Source organism: Gobio gobio, assembly GCF_949357685.1.
Source record: "Gobio gobio genome assembly, chromosome: 12".
NCBI classification, from domain to species: domain Eukaryota; kingdom Metazoa; phylum Chordata; class Actinopteri; order Cypriniformes; family Gobionidae; genus Gobio; species Gobio gobio.
This window is the reverse complement of record NC_137105.1, coordinates 45,801,187-45,822,851: the sequence shown is the minus strand read 5'-3', so window position 1 is coordinate 45,822,851 and position 21,665 is coordinate 45,801,187. Positions and strand designations below refer to the sequence as shown.

Here is a 21,665-nt window from a genome sequence, read left to right as displayed (position 1 = left end):
GCCGTCCACTTTTTATGGACTTCAAAAACAGAGCAACTATAAATCTAATTTTAACGCTTGGATTAGCCTGGCCCTGGACTTTTGTAATATAACTCTGATTTTATTCATCTGAAATAAGAATGTCATATCCACCTAGGATGACTTGAGGGTGAGTAAATTATGGGCTAATTTTCATTTTTGGGTGAACTAACCCTTTAATAGAATATGTGTTCCCCATACTGAAGTGTTAGCAATATTGTTATATATGACAGTTTGATCACAGTTTGTTTTTAACATGTAAATATTTCTTTAAACTTGAACCTCCTTCTACCCCAACAATACTTGAATATTTACATGGCCATGAACTTTGATCTCATATATAGTCATTGTATATACAGTGTAAACGCACCTGGTGTGACAGTGAGCTGTGCAGTGCTGTCAACTGAGCCGTATTGATTGGATGCAGTGCAGCAGATTAAACCTCCGTCTTCAGGGAACGCCTCTGCAATTACCAACGTGCAGATTTCCTCTGCAAGACCAATCACAAGAGCCATCAAGAACAAACGCAATACCATATATGACACGGTGACATGCACACAAGACCTAATGAGTACAATTATTAAAGAGCAGAATGTTGAGTCGGTGGAATCTTACAAGTATTTGGGGTGTGTGATTGACAATAAGTGTGGGGTGTGTGATTGAATTTTAATTCCAATGTGGAGATGATATGTAAAAAGGGCCAGCAACGCCTGATTTGTTTACGGAAATGATCTACGTTTAATATTGATAGGTCATTAATGACCTTGTTTTATAAGTCTTACAATGAGTCGGTTATAACCTTCTCTTTATTATGCTGGTATGGTGGTCTTAGTGTTAAAACAAAGAATGTGGTGGTGAAAATAGTCAATACCAGTTGTAAAATTATAGGAGCTCATCAGAGCCACCCTACTGACTTGTTTAATTGTCCGGTCGTAAGGAAAGCCCAATCCATTTTAATGAACAACTCACATCCTGAGTTTAATTGTCTACCTTCTGGACTTGGATTCAGATTTACCCCTGTTAGAAGCAACAGGTATAAACATTCATTTATTCCTACTGCGGTTTCCTCATTAAATTCGGGCATGGGAGGAGTTGTGGGAAGTAGGTAGACGTTTGTGCTGCTGCTGTCTTGTGTTGTGTTCAGGCGTTTTAATGTTTGCAAACTTGTTCAAGACCCTCATAATAAATAAATAAAGTGAAAATGACTGTCATATAAGATTTGATCATTATAATAAATTTAACAACAGTCCCACAATTCAATACACAAGCTACTGTAACTGGCCCTGCAGTCAAACAATGCTATCTCCAGGAACGCGAGAATCACATAAATATTGCTTGTAATGAGGAAGGGATGTAGACAGGTGATAGAAAATTAGACAGACAGGTGTGGTGAATCTAGACAGGTAATTGATGGTTACAGAGGTGATTCAATAGCAGAGAGAAGTCTGCTCCCGCAGACACATGTGTGCCTCATTCCTTTTCCTTGTTTCTTATGAGGTGATTCAGAATACTACTTTGGGCGATAACAAGGGCCGTGACCCCTACACATTGGGACACTGACAACTCAATTACCCACAACATCATTACAAGGTCACACTGTAAAAAAAAATCCCCGTAAAATTTACGGTAATAAAACGGCAAGCTGTGGTTGCAAGAACTTTACCGTAAAAAATATGATAGCAACATTTTAGGTTTTAAGTTAAATTTTCAGTAAATAACCGTATTTCATTAACTGGAATCATGTTAAATCACCAACCTATTGAAATACTAATATCTGTTGTGTTCCTTTGATCTATACTGACAACCACCAATCACAGTAGTGATGAGAGACACATGATGCATCAAAGCTTTTAGGAACACCATCACGAACACACATGAAATTTAAAAAATGCAATAAACATTAATTTAACAACATTAAATGAAACATAAAATCCTAATGTACATAACTGATTAAAAACTAAGAAGAAACATAGTTATTTCAACAAAAATACATCAAATGAGGAGTCTCACACAGGGAATGTCAATTTACGTTTTTTCACTGTAACCCACATGAAAAAATACTATAGTATATTATAGTAAAATTACAGTAAAATTACTCTAGTAAATACTATAGTGTTTTTGAACCATACTACAGTGAAGATACTACAGTAAATTGTAGTATAATGTTGTATATTATAGTATTTACTACACTTTGTTAATTTACTGTAGTATATTTACTATAGTACGGTTCAAAAACACTATAGTATTTACTAGAGTAATTTTACTATAATATAATATAGTATTTTTTCATGTGGGAAATTACACAACGACTTGCTCTTTTTCACTTCCAAAAACTGTAAAATTACATTAAATGTAAGGTTAGATCTATTACAGTTATTCGCCGTATATAGTACAGAAACTTTCTGTTAACAAATCAGTTTTTAACCGAAGCATTTTAACAGTCTTTTACCGTTTAAATTACAATCCTTTTTTACAGTGTACAGGGCTCATATTAGAATGCAGATGGTATTTTTCACACAACAATTTATGACACTCATTCCTATCAATCATTTGTTGATCTTATATTTTCATCTTCGCTGTTAAAATGAATAAGACTATTATGAAATAATGGTGCTCACTCCCCATTTCTGTTTTTTTACGACATTTCTAATAAGTGTATCGAGTGAGTGGCCAATATTCGTAGATTATTATGCAATCTGGGAATTTCTATGAAATGAGACAGGTCTAGATACTTCCCCCTTGGCCGCGTGTATGCTCTACTAAACTAGTGAGAGCAGATTGAGACACACCCAAAGATAGAAGTGAGAGTTATTACTCTCAGAGCAAGAAGGTGAGCCATACTCGTGTACAGATGAAGTATGTGACACATAGGAAGATTCAGCCAAGGTGTTGACAAACGTTCATTTGTTCTGTCATTCAGAGATTTTTGCATCATATTTAGGCCATATTGCATAGTGATGATGTCATGTCATACACATAGAGCTGGCTGACAGACTAAAGAGAGAATTATTATCTTGATAAATCCATATGTACACATGTATCTGAAGGAAAGTGTTTTATGAAGGAGTGGAAAGAGGGGAAACTGGAAGCAGGAGTAAATAAAAAAGACTCACCGGGTTCTGCTGCTGATCTTGGCTCTGATGAAGAGGGATATGGGAATTGAGAGAGAAAAACAAACACCACAACAAATCATTACATATCATTACACCGATAGCCCAACAGTTAAAAGTTACTCAAAAAAGAAAAATACGGTCCAAATTTATTCATTTTGTTTTCAAAACCCATATGAGTTACTTTCTTCCCTGGAACACCCTGAGGGTTTCAAATATTAAAAATGATAAAGTATTCTAAAAGTGAGTGAGTAAGGTGAGTAAATGATAAAAAAATAATTTCAAGGTGTATTCAGTAGTTTGGTGCTAATTTAAAAAGTTTTACACATTAAGAAATAAATAGTGTTTTTGTGTAATATGCCTCAACAAGCAAAGTCATAACATATTGATACCTTTGCAAATATTTAGCTAATGATGAATGAAAGCAGACAACTGGAAGTTGAAGTACATAGCTTTGACCATTTTGGTAATTAACATATGAATTACATTATAATATGTTGTGCTATCAAACGATTTACCGCGATTAATCACATCCAAAATAAAAGTTTGTGTTTGCATAATATATGTGTGTACTGTACTGTGTATAAATATTATGTATATATAATTACACACATGCATGCATATATTTAAGAAACAAAATTATATTTGAATATAACATATATAATCATATGTCATTAGTTGCTGATGCAGTAATCATTAATAAAATGTTTAGTTCTTCATGAGTCATACATTAACTCATGATTATCAGTGCATTAGTAAAGCATGAATTAATGCTTATTAGTGCACCCATATTGTAGTGTTACCAAATTAATGACTAAAAATCCTGAGTAGTGACACCCAAGTTGTTTCATTTTTGGTTCTACATGTAGACGGCTCTCTGAAACTCACTCAGTATCATTGTCATTTCCATAAGACACAGAGTCACCTCATGCTGATCTATGTAGACAGATGGCAGGCAGTGTCTAACACCATTGTGGTATCGGTTCTTAAAGGGGTCATGAACTGGCTTTTACATTTTTTTTAATAAGGTCAACTTAAGACGTTCACGTGGTTTTAAATCAAAAACATCATAATGAATAAGTAATGGGCTATTTTCTACCCTGGTTTTGAGCCTCTCTCCTGGAACGCTCGGTTTTTATGGCCGTGCCGCATTGAAGACTTGGAAGTAAATGCCAACTGCTATGATTGGATAACAGTTTCGCATATTATAATGAGGACCGTTCTGTGACTAGTTAGACACGTACACATAATCAGTAGATATCAAACGATCTGTAACAATGCAATACTATCACATATAAAAAACATGTTTTACTGACATAAGTGTGTTGCACCCTTCCTGTCGGATCCAATACAGAAGGCACAGCATTGTGTTTAAGGGTGCTTTCACACTTGGTTCGATTGCTCCCTCCCCCCCTCTGCCCCCGCTGGACTGTGCTCATATTATATTATTTGGGTGTGTTTGCGTCATCAAAGTAGTAGCTGTCTACCCGGTTGCTTAGTAACGACAGTGAGCGTGAAGGCGGCAAAATGCATAGCGTTGCTAAAAACAAAGACAAAACATATAGTCCTGGTCTGCTTAGCGTTCGCACTGGCATTTTTAACAGCGAACCTAAAGTTACCGAACCAAAGGCATAGGGATACGGCCACAACCTGATTGGTCGGCTTTTATTACGTATATTTCGCTACGGAGCTTGCTTACCGAACATTCAAAACAATGCTGTGTGCTGGATTAAAGGCGATCATTTTATGCGTGTACATATGGTTTTATTTTTACCAGCTGAGAACTCACGAAGAGCTCATAAAATGTTCAAAACATTCAAAACAGCACCAGGATTTCCTCCGTTGTGAGCAGAAATGAAGATCTGCATATCTGGAAATAAGGGCACTTAACCTCCTCGTTGCTCCACGTTCGCCCTCTACGCATTTTGGATACACCGATATTTCCGCGTCGTCAAATCAGCTGACTTGTAGTGTCGCATCTTGTGACAGCACGTCCTTTTTTTGGTTCGTTTACATGTCTTTGGTCTGTGTTGCGTTCATATATCAATCGAACCGCACCAGAGTTCGTTTGGAAGCGCACCAGGGTATGTATGGCAGCGTTCACATATGTTCAAATTAACCGCACTAACCGAGCAAACGCACCAGGGTTCGTTTTAATCGAACCAAACATGACAAGTGTGAACGCACCCTAAATGTATCTTGTTTACAAACGAATCCGCGGTGAAATGAAGCGAACAAACGTGCAATGTCTTCAATGAAGATGAGCTGGATCTTCATTAAAAATAAAGTTCAACCACACTCTGACGTCACAGGTTGGCACATTCTGAGATCGAGCGTTTGCTGGGCCTGGTGTCGATAAAAGCTTTTCTTTGACTTACAAGGAAGTTTTAAGCTCCGAAACGTACAGGATATTCTTATATCACGATGAACTTTTATATATCAAAGGCTGAATGAAAAGTTGATTTCTCAATTCATGACCCCTTTAAATTACACAAAGAATAGCGATGCCAACAAATAGCAACAACTGAATGACCCTTTAAATGGTTGCCTGAGTAGTTCCTCTTACTCTTTTGCAGGATTCGGAAGTCAGGGGAGTCCTTGATCTCCTGGCCCTCTCGAAACCACTGGACCCGCAGAGGAAGATTACCTCTCACCCGGCACTCCAGAACCACCACCTGACCTTCAGACGCCTGCGCGTCCTGCAACATCTACAGAACGAGAGAACCACAGCTAAACACTGGGAATACAAACTGAGAGGTAAACAAAGGGAAAGAGAACAGACAGATGAATGGAAAAACTGAAGCGACAGATGAAAATGTGTACAACCACTAATTCTGCTCTTTCTTCAGCACCTCTTTCATTCCCAAGTACAAACTCTTTCAGGCTGAAGACATAACAGACATAGAGGCAAGAAGCTGCCAACAACCCATAAAAGTAAAAAGGGCGATGAGTAGTTTGTTTATACGTGTGTGTGTGTGTGTGAGTTGCTTTCTGTTGTGTGTTCATTCACTTTGAAGCTTTGTGTATGTGTGTGTAGCATGCTTGTGGTTACACGTGATGTGTTATAGGTTTATTTAAAGGTCAAGCAAAGAAGTAGGGATATATAATCCAGCCATTTCATTTGTGTGCCTGTTTGTTTAGGACTATGATGATGATACAAAACCATGTATTATATAAAGGCACATCCTCTCATTAGGAAGATTAAAGTCTCTCAGAAGAAAGACGGATGATGGGGGTCTAAAAAAACAAACTTTTATCTTTAAGGAGGTAGAAAATTATTTTGAACATTGAGAAAACATAGCATTTGGCATTGAAGTCTGAAACTCTGCCTAGGCCTGTTTAGAGCACATGACAAATAACACACACTCAGAAAGTGAGAGAGAAGAGGCCTGTAATAATTTTGTGTGTGCATGTGCATGTGCATTTGTGTGTGTGTGTGTGTGTGTGTGTGTGTGTGTGTGTGGCTATGTCATTACCTTAGTGAAGCTAGGGGGTGCTTTAACAAGAGCATCACCGCCATAAAGGGAGGAAACTGGACTCTGGACCTGACACAGAGAGAGAGAGAGAGAGAGAGAGAGAGAGAGAGAGAGAGAGAGAGAGAGAGAGAGAGAGAGAGAGAGAGAGAGAGAGAGAGAGAGAGAGAGAGAGAGAGAGAGAGAGAGAGAGAGAGAGAGAGAGAGAGAGAGAGAGAGAGAGAGAGAGAGAGAGAGAGAGAGAGAGAGAGAGAATAAATGTGGTTATGATGGATCTTTCCAGAGAGTGTGATTTTTTGTATAAGTCCATCTGCTGTTGTCATTCCTGATGAGTCTTCCAGACATATTTGTGCATTTCTTTGTCATTGTAGATAGCAGTCACTGAAAGTTTCCATTGAAGTTAGCTAAATCTGACAAATTATGTGATGACTTTTAATGTCCCTGACAACCTCTGTAGCCACTTGTTAGCAACATATTTTCATTGTAGACTAAAAACGTGAAAACATCTTGAGCTTGTGTTAAACACAGTCCTTATTTCAGACATTTAACCAAAAAAAAAACACACATTAAAAAGCTCATTGACTTCACGACAATGGAACCTTCAGCACTTCATAACAGTTTCAGAGCCAAAATTTGGTGTGTGTGTGTGTGTGTGTGTGTGTTCATGTTTTTTATCCTGCTGGGGACTTCAACCTGAATGCACACTGGCTCATGGGGACTCGTGTCACCGTGGGGACCTAAATTGAGATCCCATGAGGAAACAAGCTTATAAATCATACATAATAAGCTTTTTTGAAAATGTAAAAAAGCTGAAAGTTTTGTGTGATGGTGGGTTTAGGGGTAAGGGTTAGTGTAAGGAGAGAGAATATACAGTTTGTACAGTATAAAAACCATTACGTCTATAGAGAGTGCCCACAAAGATAGTGACCCAGAGGTGTGTGTGTGTTTCTTACTCTCTGTGGTGTAGAAGAAAGAGGCTGGACTAGCGTGGAGCGATGAGGTTGGCTGTCTGGGCTCTTTGGTGATGATGTGTGAATCGTCAAGGAAACGGAGCTAGTTTTCCTCTGTGCCCTGAGAGAACATATCAGCAACACTAAAACAAACCTCATTCAGACCTGAGAGAACATATCAGCAACACTAAAACAAGTCATCATTTAAGAAAACACTTAGATATAAGGTAAAGAACACTTGAAAAATGTTGTACACCTCTCACATCTTGCAATGTTTTGAGTCATCCTGGCTGAAAGTTGAAGACATTTTCTAAAGCGAATCAATCTTCTTGCTCCATCACAGTCTATTCAAATTTCTTCTCATTATAAGTGACCCAGCTGAGGAGGTACTGGTAATTTTGGGGGAAAATACCCAAACAGCTGGGTTGTATTAGCCCCAGAATAGATCAGTGGTCAGAATTGGTTTCAGTGCTGCTCAGGGTTATTATAGGTAACTAAAACTAAAACCATAAAATTACAGTTGAATGAAATAAAATAAAATATAAATAACTTAAACGTATCTTATTTCAACTACTTGCCAAGGAAACATTTCTCATTTTCATTGAGCTTAACTTGATGTACTAAATACTGATGTACTAAAATAACTAAAACGACAACTGAAACAAAAATGAATAAAAACGAAATAGAAATATTACAAAAACGACCAAAAAAAAGAAAACATAAATAAGAAAATATAAAATAAAAATTCAAAATATTAACAAAAACTGTAATAGTATTTCAATGATAATTTAACCCTGGTGCAAATATGTCTACTACTACTACTACTACTAATAATAATAATAATAAACTTTATTTTATAGCGCCTTTAGAAGAACAAACAAATAAAATACATTGAAATGGGGGGAAAAATAGAACCTACATCAAAAAAATTAACAGAATAATCATGTATAGGCAGAGGGGGACGGTACTTAAGTATTTTTCCTTTCTACTCCTGTAAAATTTTCAAGTATATATTTTATCAGTGTTTTTCTTTGGAAAACTTTTTTTCATTACATTCCAAAGCATAATTTATAATGTCAAACGTTTTACTGCACTACATTTCATAAATAAAAGTTGTTTTTTTCCTTGAATACTTAATTACATAAAAAATATAGTACTTTCTTACTTGTACTCACTTGTACTTTACTTGAGTAAAAGTATACAATACTACATTTTTAATGTAAATAAGTATTAAATGATATTCAATATGAAACATAGTGCAGTAAAAAGTACAATATTATGTTTAGGAAGGTTGTGAAGTAAAAGTTTTCCAAAGAAGAACACTGATAAAGTACATATACTTGAAAAAGAAAATTACTTGGAAAGTAAAAATACTTAAGTACTGTCCGCCTCTGTGTATAGGCAAGCCTGAAAAATAAGTTTTAAGAGAAGATTTAAAAACACTAAAAGATTCAGCATGTCTAATCTCAGTGGGAAGAGAATTCTCGAAAAGTTTTTGAGCCAAAGAAGAAAAGTCCCGGTCTCCCATAGAGTACGATTTGAAGAAACAGTTAAAAAGCCTGAATCGGAGGAGCGCAGATCATGCCTCGGGGTGTAGATCGTTAAAAGTTAATTCAGATATTGTGGTGCTGAACCATGCAAGGACTTGTAAGTAAGCGTGAGAATTTTAAAATCTATGTAAAACCTGACAGGGAGCCAATGCAATGACTGATGTGCTCACTTTACTGTACTAGTCTTTGTACCAGGGCCCTATTTTAACGATCTAAGCGCATGGTCTAAAGCGTGCGGCGCAAGTGCACTTAGGGCGTGTCCAAATCCACTTTTGCTAGTTTAACGACGGGAAAAATTGTTGGCGCGCCCCAAGGCTGTAACCATGTCTTGAACAAAACAACCAATTTCTTTATTTTTACAAATCATTTTGGGACTATTTGCAAATAATATTTGCATTAATTTACGTCAAATATAACGTTAGTCTCGAGATTCTTCCCGTTAGTGAATAAATACATAAATCCGCTGATTTCATTTGAATTCCTTAGTGGTCTGGTGGTAGAGTTTTTGTAAACCGCGTCGAAGGTTACACGTTCTAATCCGCCCTCATATTGTTTGTTTTTTTTCCTTCATTAAAATCAAAGATGTTCAATAATTGTATATTAAGAGCATGGACACGTTTGTGTGCATTGTGTTTTGCGATTTCACTGGAAAGAATAGAGACATTAAGAGATAGATTGATGCGCTTGTCTGTGTGAAGACTGTAAACGAGCCCAAAGAGAACATAAACCCCGCCTACTTTGATTTGATTGGCCATCTCAATCATTTTGACATTGACGAGCGCCGTTAGACCTGAGGCAGACCAGACTAAAAATGTAACTTTTAAAGGTCCCGTTTTTCGTGTTTTTTTGAAGCTTTGATTGTGTTTACAGTGTGCAATATAACATGTGTTCATGTTTCGCGTGTAAAAAAACACAGTATTTTTCACACAATTTACTTATCTGTATACTGCTGTTTTCACTGTCCTCAAAACGGCTTGAAGATTTCCCTGTTCTATGAAGTCCCTCCTTCAGAAACACGTAACGAGTTCTGATTGTGCCAGCGGTTCCCGTGTTGTGATTCGACAGCAGCTTAGCGCACGCAGAGCACACGTTACCGGAAAGGTCACGCCTCTTACCATAACGGGGATGCATGCGCTCAATGATCTCTAAGTACAGCGTCCCTGGGAAAGCCAAACAAAGGTGACTTGACTCCGGGATGAAAATAACAGCGTCTCGACAACATGGCAACAAACAAACTATACGAACGCAACCGAACGCAACACTTCCTATTCTCCACGCCGGGAGCAACAAGACCACGCCCCCTTTTTCGCGCATTCTTGTGGGCGGAGGTTAGTCGACATACTGCTCTACTGACGTAATTAAAGCAGGAAGTACCAGGATGTAGTCCTAACCAGCCGTTCGCTGTAGGCTTTGAAAGGGAACTTCTGTTAAATAAAATATCTCGCTTGGCATTGAACTTTGAGCTTTATAATTTTACAGGTATTATAAATGCTCTAACAGCAACATTACACACTAACTAAAGTTTGAAAAATGGGATCACGAAGAACAGGACCTTTAAACCTTTTTGTCATCCTAACATACAGAGCGCTGCGTAATGAAGAATACTGGGGCAATTTGGCCATTTCTAATTATTGGGGGGGACTTGTCCTCATTGTCTATGGTGGTCACGGCCCTGGCGCGCCCAGCGCATGGTCCAAAAGGGTTGTCCCTAGTCTTTTAATGAGTAATGTGTGTGTTTTGGGCATAACGTGCAATAAACCAATCAGAGTCTCATCTCCCATTCCCTTTAAAAGCCACTTGCGCTCATGACTTGCGAGCGGAAAGACTGAACGCTTCTCCAGAGAGGAATCCTTTTATTTTTAATATTTAAAAATGTTTGTGTGCTGCTGCGCATCCCTGTGTGTGTAATAAGCAGAGTGTACTTGTGTTGTCCACCCGCCTATAGACGCATATTATTAACACGCCCTTTAAATAACACAAAAAATACTGCAAAAATAAACAAATAAATGGTAACACTTTATTTTGATAGTCCGCTTTAGACATTCTACTAACTATAAGTAACTTTGCAACTACATGTCAGCTAACTGTCAGAGTATTTGTAGACTGTCTGATTAATATTTACTAAAACTTTATTTTGTTGGTCCCCCAACAGACATTCTACTGACTATAAGTAACCTGGCAACTACAATTTAACTTATTCTACTAACCCGAACCCTAACACCTAACCATAACCTACCAGTCTACTGACAGTCAACTAATACTCTAATGACAGTTAGTTGACATGTAGTTGCAAAGTTACTCATAGTTAGTAGAATGTTTAAAGTGGACTATCGAAATAAAGTGTAACCGAATAAATAAATAAATACTTTAGAGAAGGTTTATGTTGGTCAATGGTGCAGTTGTTTTCAGTTGCCTCAAAATAGCAACGCGCCAACAAAACACCTAAACACACCACGTTTTCAGACCAGCACGCTCATGGGCGAACAGATGGGCGCAAATGCATTTGTTATTTAAACAACGTGAAAATGATAACTGCGTCGGGCTGAAACTAGCAAAAAATCGTGTATCGTGTATGATAGGGCCCCTAGTCTTTCTGTTGCCCATGGGCAGACTGAAAATAAAAATGATATCCTATTTGAACACATTAAGTAAAGCTATATCCACCGCTAATGGGCCTTTACAGGTTTATTTAAACTCTAACAGTGTCTGTCTGACTTTCAAAACATTAGGTTTCCAACAGCAAATATACAGAATGTAATTAGCTAAGAAAAGTTAACGGTATAATTGCTCTCTAACACGCACCAACTCACACACACAGTGAAGTAATATCCACTCCACACTGTATGAATTTTCACTATGCAGTTTGCACCTTATAAATGACTCTGGAGCCAATGAGAGTGTGATCCCAAATGGCTGTGATGATGTCAGAGGGAACCAGAGCCAAGCGCTTAATAATTTGTGTAAACAGACGAGGAAGACCGAGAGGCCAGCAGAGGCAAGAGAGGACAGGAAGAGAAATGAGCAGATGAGTTCACAGGTGAATGAAGAGAGTTCAAGCAATGCTACAAAGAAGGTTAGACAACAAGATTCCCAAATTCTTGATTGATGGATTACTGGAGGTTTAACAGCCTTGGCTTTTATTTAAGGTCAGTTTATACCCATAGAACCTGCAATGTTCTTTGCGGTGAAGTAATAGGAACCTTCATGGCACTGGGTGAATTATAGAGGCTATTAGATAATACATAACCAGGGACAGTTAAGCTGTCAGCTGAGGTCTGAGTCAAAGGGTTAAAGGTCATGCGAGGAAGAACACGCTGAAACACACATACTGTGGCATGGCTCCAGACCTAGACTTCGACACGGATCCTTCACCTTCTGAGTCTGAGGAGGAAGCACCTTTATAGAGAGAAAGAAAATTAAAAAGAAAAAAATTATTGCAATTCCTGGTCTGAAACATGTTCGGCTGCAGGCTGCCTTTCCTTTCACTCAATGATATTAATCCACATTCCACAATCTGACTTGTGATCAAACCACACCGTGTCCGTCCATCTAGCCAGAGGAGAACTGGTCCCTTCGACTGAGCCTGGTTTCTCCTAAGGTTTTTTCTCTATTTCTGTCTTTGGTGGAGTTTGGGATCCTTGCCACTGTCGCCTCTTAGTTGGGGACACTTAATATTCAGCAATATTATTGATTTGACTGCACTGACACTCTTGCATGAGAACGGCACTGGATGAGGACATCACTGCACTGTAAAACAATGAATAAAGTTGAGCTAACTTAAAAAAATAAGGCAACTTATCGTATTCATCTTTTTAAAGGGGGACTTCAGCTCTGGGAAGATGAATGTGTATTTAAACTTATGTAGTAGAAATGTGAAATTATTTTTGAATTTGGTGCCTTCTAGACTGAGAAATGACAGAAAATGTATTTTTGTCTCATGTGGATGAAAGAAAACACTCCCAGAATGCACTTGCTTCGCTGCCCTACGAGGCCACTCCCTACACCGCCCCCAGCGTCGTTTTGATCTTCATAATAATACAAGAATTTTGTTCAGTTAGAGAATAAACACTACAATTAAAAACTGAACGTGTCTTTTCAATAAAGTGTGAGTGAGCCGAACGAAAGTCACGACACAAACGCAGAAGGAGTCAGATTTCATTCATCACGAGAGGGAAGTAGTAGCTGAGGTAAGCGCGACTGTCATTCTCAGCGCGCGTCCAGTTTGGCGCGTTTTCTGAACGCATATGGAAGCTAAACTTTCATAGAAATTCATTGAAAAGTTGAAACACTCACTTTGCTCCGCACCGCTCCGTTATGAATGCCGAGTCCGAGCGCATTTACATTCTGTGCGTGAGATCCCTCCCTGTGGGCCGGTTGAAAACATGCAGAACAGCTCCTTCTACTGGCTGTAGTCTTTAGCCTCTGGCCAAAAAATCCTCCGATGACGCAACATGATGATATTTGCGTCATCGGAGGATTTTTTCCAGAAATAAAATGCATAATTCTCTCGTCTCAGGGCGATATGAGGGGGGAAAGTACCATTATTCAAATATACTATGGGGTTTCTACTGATACAAAGCTTAATGCTAAATCGCTGAAGTTACCTTTTAAGTTAACTCAACTTATTCGCTCCAGTTAAAGTCAACTTAAAAACTTTTGTTCATCTAATGAGTACAGGTAGTCTTTTTAACTTAAAAATTCTTGTCAAAACAGCCAAAGAGTGTTTAGCAATGCAAGCAGCTACAATCCTTGTTTTTTCATCTACATGTTTGATTTTCAGAGTTAACTACACGACATGAACATCATTTGCCTCTTCAAACTAGAGGCACACAGTTTACCCATTTCACCTGGGCAAATAAGTTGTAAAAGTTGCAATGAGAAGAACATATATAGTTCAACACCTCAACACACATCTAATGTCAACACAAATCTCAAAAGGTGATGATCAATAATTGTAATTCAGTATATGAACTCAGTATATGACAGCTAAATAACAGTGATAACAGCAGCAGCAGCATAAATCAAGCCGGTTAATGCAAAGCAATAATCATTTTTTAATAATAATTACCTCTTTTTTCAAGCTGCAATGCATGCTGGGAACTGGCACAACATTAGCCCCGTTTCCACCGAAATTACCCGGAACAATTTGTACCAGGAACTTTTTTTACAGGAACTTTTTTTCTGCGTTTCCACTGCGGTCTAAAGTACCGTGAAGGTTAGGCAAATTAGTCCAGAGACGTGGGACTGCGCGTGACAGAGAGAGCAAGACTGATATTTACTGAACGCAGAACGAACCTCGCAAAAGACTTTGAAATAAAATGCTGCGTGAGCTCAACCAATCAGCATGTTCAGCGCCCAAGTCCCTACCCCGAAAGTTCCCGAACTTTGAAAAAGTACTAACTCGCGAGCAGGGCCGTTTTGAGGGGAAAATGTTTACCCGGAACTTCATTTAGACCCTGGTTCCTGCGGTCAAAACACACCAAGTACCACCACAAAGTCCCTAGTTCTTGGGGAAAGTTCCTGCGGTGGAAATGCGGCTATTGTTGACTGTCAAATTGTTTGTTCAAATAACTCAATTTGTAAAGTTGGGACAACATTTTGACAAGTTTTGGGCAAATGCTTGAGAATCTAAGTAAGGTCAACAAAAAAAACTGTTAGCAACATTTCTTCTAACAAATGTAAAAATGAACAAAGATTATTTGGGATGTTTATTATCTTGAGTGAACTAAACAAGAATGTTCTAAACTGACAAAAGTTGTTTTGGTGACCTTGTCACCAAAAAACTTGTCCAAATGTTGTCCCAACTATCCAAATTGAGTTCTCAACAAACTATTTTACATTCAACAATGTTGAATGTTGTTGCCAGTTCCCAGCATGCACTGCAGCTTGAACAAATTATGATGTAATTATTAAATGAAAATGATTATTGCTTTGCATTAACCTGCTTGATTTATGCTGCTGCTGTTGTTGTCACTGTTATTTAGCTGTCATATGGTTCAGAGCTCATATTTTTACTGAACAAATGTTTCACCATGTTTGAGATTTGTGTGCTGAGGTATATGTTCTTCTCTTTGCAACTTTTGCAACTTATTTGCCCAGGTGAAATGGGTAAACTGTGTGCCTCTAGTTTTAAGAGGCAAATGAAGTTCATGTTGTGTAGTTAACTTGGAAAATCAAACATGGAGATGAAAAAACAAAGATTGTAACTGCTTGAATTGCTAAATGCTAAACATTGTTTAGTTGTCTTGACAAGAAGTTTTAGGGACCTATTTGAACGATCTTAGCACATGGTCTGAAGCGCATGGCTTGAATTTTTTATTATTTAAACATGTTTGTATGCTGCACGTCCCTGTGTGTGTGATAAGCAGAGTGTACATTGGTTTTGTTGGTCAATGATGCAGTCTTTCAGTTGCCTCAAAATAGCAACGCAGCAAAAATACGTCATTTTCAGACCAGCACGCCCATGGGCGAACAGATGGGTGAAAGGACATTTTCTTTTTAAACAACTTGAAAATGATAACTGCGTCAGGCTAATACGTGCAAAAAACACGCATTTATTTTTTCAAGTTGGCTCAACTTGTTTGTTTTTTTAGTTGTCTTGACAAAAAGTTTTAAGTTCAAAAGATTACCTAGTATTAATTTGGATGAACAAAAGAATTTAAGTTGATTTTAACTGGAGTGGATTTGTTAAGTTAACTTAAAAAGTTGAATGCAATAAGTTGCCTTATTTTTTTAAGTTAGCTCAACAATTTTTTTACAGTGCATGTTTTCTCCAAACCTTCTTTATAGCTAAATTGAACTCATTCCATAATTTATTAAAATTACACATTTATTGAACCGAACAAAATCAACACTGAACTGACTTCAGCTGAATAATGACAATATTGTCTTTTTAGAGCTGCTTTACAGCAGAATTGAATTCTCTTTGTATCATTGAATCGTTTTCTTGTTTCTCACTGTAAGGCTGCTCTGAAACAATCTGTATTGTATGAATCACTATACACTCACCTAAAGGATTATTAGGAACACCGGTTCAATTTCTCATTAATGCAATTATCTAATCAACCAATCACATGGCAGTTGCTTCAATGCATTTAGGGCTGTGGTCCTGGTCAAGACAATCTCCTGAACTCCAAACTGAATGTCAGAATGGGAAAGAAAGGTGATTTAAGCTATTTTGAGCGTGGCATGGTTGTTGGTGCCAGACGGGCCGGTCTGAGTATTTCACAATCTGCTCAGTTACTGGGATTTTCACGCACAACCATTTCTAGGGTTTACAAAGAATGGTGTGAAAAGGGAAAAACATCCAGTATGCGGCAGTCCTGTGGGCGAAAATGCCTTGTTGATGCTAGAGGTCAGAGGAGAATGGGCCGACTGATTCAAGCTGATAGAAGAGCAACTTTGACTGAAATAACCACTCGTTACAACCGAGGTATGCAGCAAAGCATTTGTGAATCCACAAAACGCACAAGCTTGAGGCGGATGGGCTACAACAGCAGAAGACCCCACCGGGTACCACTCATCTCCACTACAAATAGGAAAAAGAGGCTACAATTTGCACAAGCTCACCAAAATTAGACAGTTGAAGACTGGAAAAATGTTGCCTGGTCTGATGAGTCTCGATTTCTGTTGAAACATTCAGATGGTAGAGTCAGAATTTGGCGTAAACAGAATGAGAACATGGATCCATCATGCCTTGTTACCACTGTGCAGGCTGGTGGTGGTGGTGTAATGGTGTGGGGGATGTTTTCTTGGCACACTTTAGGCCCCTTAGTGCCAATTGGGCATCGTTTAAATGCCACGGCCTACCTGAGCATTGTTTCTGACCATGTCCATCCCTTTATGACCACCATGTAGCAGGATAATGTAGCACCACTTCCAGCAGGATAATGCACCATGTCACAAAGCTCGAATCATTTCAAATTGGTTAATTGACATTAATAATGTCAATGAGTTCACTGTACTAAAATGGCCCCCACAGTCACCAGATCTCAACCCAATAGAGCATCTTTGGGATGTGGTGGAACGGGAGCTTCGTGCCCTGGATGTGCATCCCACAAATCTCCATCAACTGCAAGATGCTATCCTATCAATATGGGCCAACATTTCTAAAGAATGCTTTCAGCATCTTGTTGAATCAATGCCACGTAGAATTAAGGCAGTTCTGAAGGCGAAAGGGGGTCAAACACAGTATTAGTATGGTGTTCCTAATAATCCTTTAGGTGAGTGTATAAAGGTAACTTGACTACTGTTTAAGTACTAAGTACCTCTGCTCTGCGAAATTGCGTTGGCAAAATACAGTCATTTCAATAAGAAATCATGAGAACGGGAGTTTTGTGTAAGGCAGAAAAAGTTCCCTACAGATTTGGTCACGTGAATTAACCACGTCGACCAACAGAAAGCTGCCTGGTTTGACTTCTGTGTGAGCTGTAAATTCTTAATGGATTATTGGCCTTCAAAGACAAACTTTGAAGCCTTGGCTATTATTTATGGTCAGTTCATACCCAAACAACCTTCTGTGTGCTTTGGTTGTAGTAACAGGAACTTTTATGGCACTGGGTGAATTAGGGGCTATTAGATAATACACTGTCGGGGCCGGTTAGCTGAGGTCTGAGGTCAAAGGGTTAAAGGCCATGTGAGGACGAACATGCACACATACTGTGGCATGGCTCCAGACTTTTGACACAGAAGTTAAAGTGCCCACACAATACATTTACAGTAACAGTAAATTACTTTGTGGTATAGCAAGTAATTATTTTGGTAAGACTTCAGTATGGGGAACACATTCACTATTAAACTCAATAAACTCCTAATTTACTGCTTATTAATACTTAGCAAGGTAGTTTTTGTAGCGTTTAAGTTTAGGTATTGGGTAGGATTAAGGGATGTAGAATAAGGTCATGCAGAATAAGGCAATAATATGTTCTTTATAAGTACTAATAAACAGCCAATATCCTAGTAATATGCATGATAATAAGCAATAGTGAGAATTGAACTTCCATAGTATTTTTTGTCAATGGGGCCCATCAAGTGTTTGGTTACCAACATTCTTCAAAATATCTTCTTTTCTAAATTCATTCAGGTTTGGAACAACTTGAGGATGAGTAAATGATGACAGAACTATCCCTTTAAATATCGTTAGTCTTATGCTTAAAACACAAAAAAGAAGAATTTGAAGTAAATTTATCTTGTTTAAAGGATGATTATATTAGGTCTACTGATCAAGAAAATTATTTTGGCTTGTAGATGGGAGCTCACCTTCAATATAAACCTCTGCAGAGGTGTTGTCTGCTCCCAGTGCGTTGGAAGCTACGCAGGTGTACCTGCCGGTGTCGTCTTCAAATGCTTCGGTTATCACCAGAGTGTGCAGGTCACCATCCCGACAGATCTGAATATCAGGGCAGTGGTGCAGCTCCCGCCCCTCACAAAACCACCTGTGCAATTAAAACAGAGAGGACAGCATGTCAGTCAAAAGGTGTGGCCAATTATAGAGCTATAATATTGTCTAATTAAAGGGTTAGTTCACCCAGAAATGAACATTGAATTCAGTCATTAATCACATCCTTCGTTCATCCTCAGAACACGAATTAAGATATTTTTGATGAAATCCAAGAGGTTTCTGAACCATAGGCAGCAACGTCATTGCAACTTTCAAGGCCCAGAAAAGTATAAAGACATTGTTAAAATAGTCCATGTGACTACAGTGGTTCAACCTTAATGGTATGAAGCGACGAGAATACTTTTTGAGCGCAAAAACAAAACATAAATAGTAGAAAATAAAGTGCAGCACTTCCGGGTTCTACGTCAGAACGTCGGCTCACCATTGGCCGATGCTGTTCACATGAGCACAATGTGTGTGATGCTGACGCAGGAGCTGACCAATAATGAGCTGCCATTCTGACGTAGAACCTGGAAGCTCTGCACTGTGTTTACTACGTCAACTGCATAGAAGTGTGACACAAACGAGAAGAAATTGTTGAATAAAGTTGTTATTTTTGTTTAGTTTTTGCACACAAAAAGTATTTTCGTCGCTTCAAAACATTAAAGGATTAGTTCAGCTCAAAATGAAAATTTCCTGATAATTTACTCACCCCAATACCATCCAAGATGTCCATGTCTTTCTTTCTTTAGTGGAAAAGAAATTAAGATTTTTGACAAAAACATTCAAGGATTTTTCTCCACACAATGGACTTCAATTGCAACAAAAATGTTGAATGTCCACATCAATGCAGTTTCAAAGCGCTTTGAAGTGCTTCAAATGGTACTGCGCGATCCCAGACGAGGAATAGGGTCTTATCTAACGAAACGATCGGCCATTTTCTAAAAAAAATTCAAATGTATATACTTTTTAACCACAATTGATCATCTTGTGCTGGTCTGCAACGAGACAGGGATTACGTAACGTACGTTGAAAAGGTTGCGCCGAACGTGGGCGGAAGTACCGCCCCATTGTTTACAAAGCGAACGTTCGAAGACTAATACAAACGCTTTTTAACAAAACAGGTAAAACAATGATAAATTAAATAATAAATGTGTCATTCAACATACAATCAAATTCGAACGATCCCCCTTCTCCACACGTACATTTCGTAATGCCTGGCTCGTTGCAGACCAGCACAAGACGATCAATTGTGGTTAAAAAGTAATTCATTAATAATAATTTTTTGTTACATTTATATAGCGCTTTTCTAGGCACTCAAAGCACTTTACATATAGAAGGGGGGAATCTCCTCAACCACCACCAATGTGCAGCATCCACCTGGATGATGCGACGGCAGCCATTTTGCGCCAGACGCCCACCACACACCAGCTTATGGTGGAGAGGAGACCGAGTGATGAAGCCAATGGTATATATACACTCACCTAAAGGATTATTAGGAACACCTGTTCAATTTCTCATTAATGCAATTATCTAATCAACCAATCACATGGAAGTTGCTTCAATGCATTTAGGGGTGTGTTCATGGTCAAGACAATCTCCTGAACTCCAAACTGAATGTCAGAATGGGAAAGAAAGGTGATTTAAGCAATTTTGAGCGTGGCATGGTTGTTGGTGCCAGACGGGCCGGTCTGAGTATTTCACAATCTGCTCAGTTACTGGGATTTTCACGCACAACCATTTCTAGGGTTTACAAAGAATGGTGTGAAAAGGGAAAAACATCCAGTATGCGGCAGTCCTGTGGGCGAAAATGCCTTGTTGATGCTAGAGGTCAGAGGAGAATGGGCCGACTGATTCAAGCTGATAGAAGAGCAACTTTGACTGAAATAACCACTCGTTACAACCGAGGTATGCAGCAAAGCATTTGTGAAGCCACAACACACACAACCTTGAGGCGGATGGGCTACAACAGCAGAAGACCCCACCGGGTACCACTCATCTCCACTACAAATAGGAAAAAGAGGCTACAATTTGCACAACCTCACCAAAATTGGACAGTTGAGGACTGGAAAAATGTTGCCTGGTCTGATGAGTCTCGATTTCTGTTGAGACATTCAGATGGTAGGAGTCAGAATTTGGCGTAAACAGAATGAGAACATGGATCATGCCTTGTTACCACTGTGCAGGCTGGTGGTGGTGGTGTAATGGTGTGGGGGATGTTTTCTTGGCACACTTTAGGCCCCTTAGTGCCAATTGGGCATCGTTTAAATGCCACGGCCTACCTGAGCATTGTTTCTGACCATGTCCATCCCTTTATGACCACCATGTGCCCATCCTCTGATGGCTACTTCCAGCAGGATAATGCACCATGGCACAAAGCTCGCATCATTTCAAATTGGTTTCTTGAACATGACAATGAGTTCAATGTACTAAAATTGCCCCCACAGTCACCAGATCTCAACCCAATAGAGCATCTTTGGGATGTGGTGGAACGGGAGCTTCGTGCCCTGGATGTGCATCCCATAAATCTCCATCAACTGCAAGATGCTTTCCTATCAATATGGGCCAACATTTCTAAAGAATGCTTTCAGCACCTTGTTGAATCAATGCCACGTAGAATTAAGGCAGTTCTGAAGGCGAAAGGGGGTCAAACACAGTATTAGTATAGTGTTCCTAATAATCCTTTAGGTGAGTGTATATATGGGGATGAATAGGAGGCCATGATGGACAGGGGCCAATGGGCAAATTTACATTATAAATGGGAACATTATAAAAAATTTTTTGAAAATGACAGATCGTTTCGTTAGATAAGACCCTATTCCTCGTCTGGGATCGCGCAGTACCATTTGAAGCACTTCAAATCCCTTTGAAACTGCATTGATGTGGACATTCAACATTTTTGTTGCAATTGAAGTCCATTGTGTGGAGAAAAATCCTGAAATGTTTTCTTCAAAAAACATAATTTATTTTCCACTGAAGAAAGAAAGACATGGACATCTTGGATGGCATTGGGGTGAGTAAAATATCTGGAAATTTTCATTTTGAGGTGAACTAATCCTTTAATGTTGAACCAGTGTAGTCACATATTTGACTTTTCTGGGCTTTGAAAGCTGCAATGACGTTGCCGCCTATGGTTCAGAAACCTCTTGGATTTCATCAAAAATATCTTAATTTGTGTTCTGAAG

The 21,665-nt window shown here is 38.7% G+C and overlaps 1 protein-coding gene across 4 annotated transcripts in view; it reads right to left on the bottom strand.

The window, feature by feature from the left end:
• palld (palladin, cytoskeletal associated protein) overlaps positions 1-21,665 on the bottom strand; it is a 156,595-nt gene that overhangs the window by 66,698 nt on the left and 68,232 nt on the right. For 2 of the 4 annotated variants that reach the window (XM_079830594.1, XM_079830595.1), the window contains exons 3-10: positions 18,360-18,535; positions 16,671-16,727; positions 12,431-12,497; positions 7,555-7,672; positions 6,605-6,673; positions 5,695-5,836; positions 3,132-3,155; positions 389-508 (exon numbers count right to left, since the gene is read on the bottom strand). In XM_079830594.1, the coding sequence (XP_079686720.1) occupies positions 389-508; positions 3,132-3,155; positions 5,695-5,836; positions 6,605-6,673; positions 7,555-7,672; positions 12,431-12,497; positions 16,671-16,727; positions 18,360-18,535 (773 nt within the window). The remainder of the gene's footprint in view (positions 1-388; positions 509-3,131; positions 3,156-5,694; positions 5,837-6,604; positions 6,674-7,554; positions 7,673-12,430; positions 12,498-16,670; positions 16,728-18,359; positions 18,536-21,665) is intronic. The other 2 variants (XM_079830596.1, XM_079830597.1) reach the window with 1 other exon arrangement.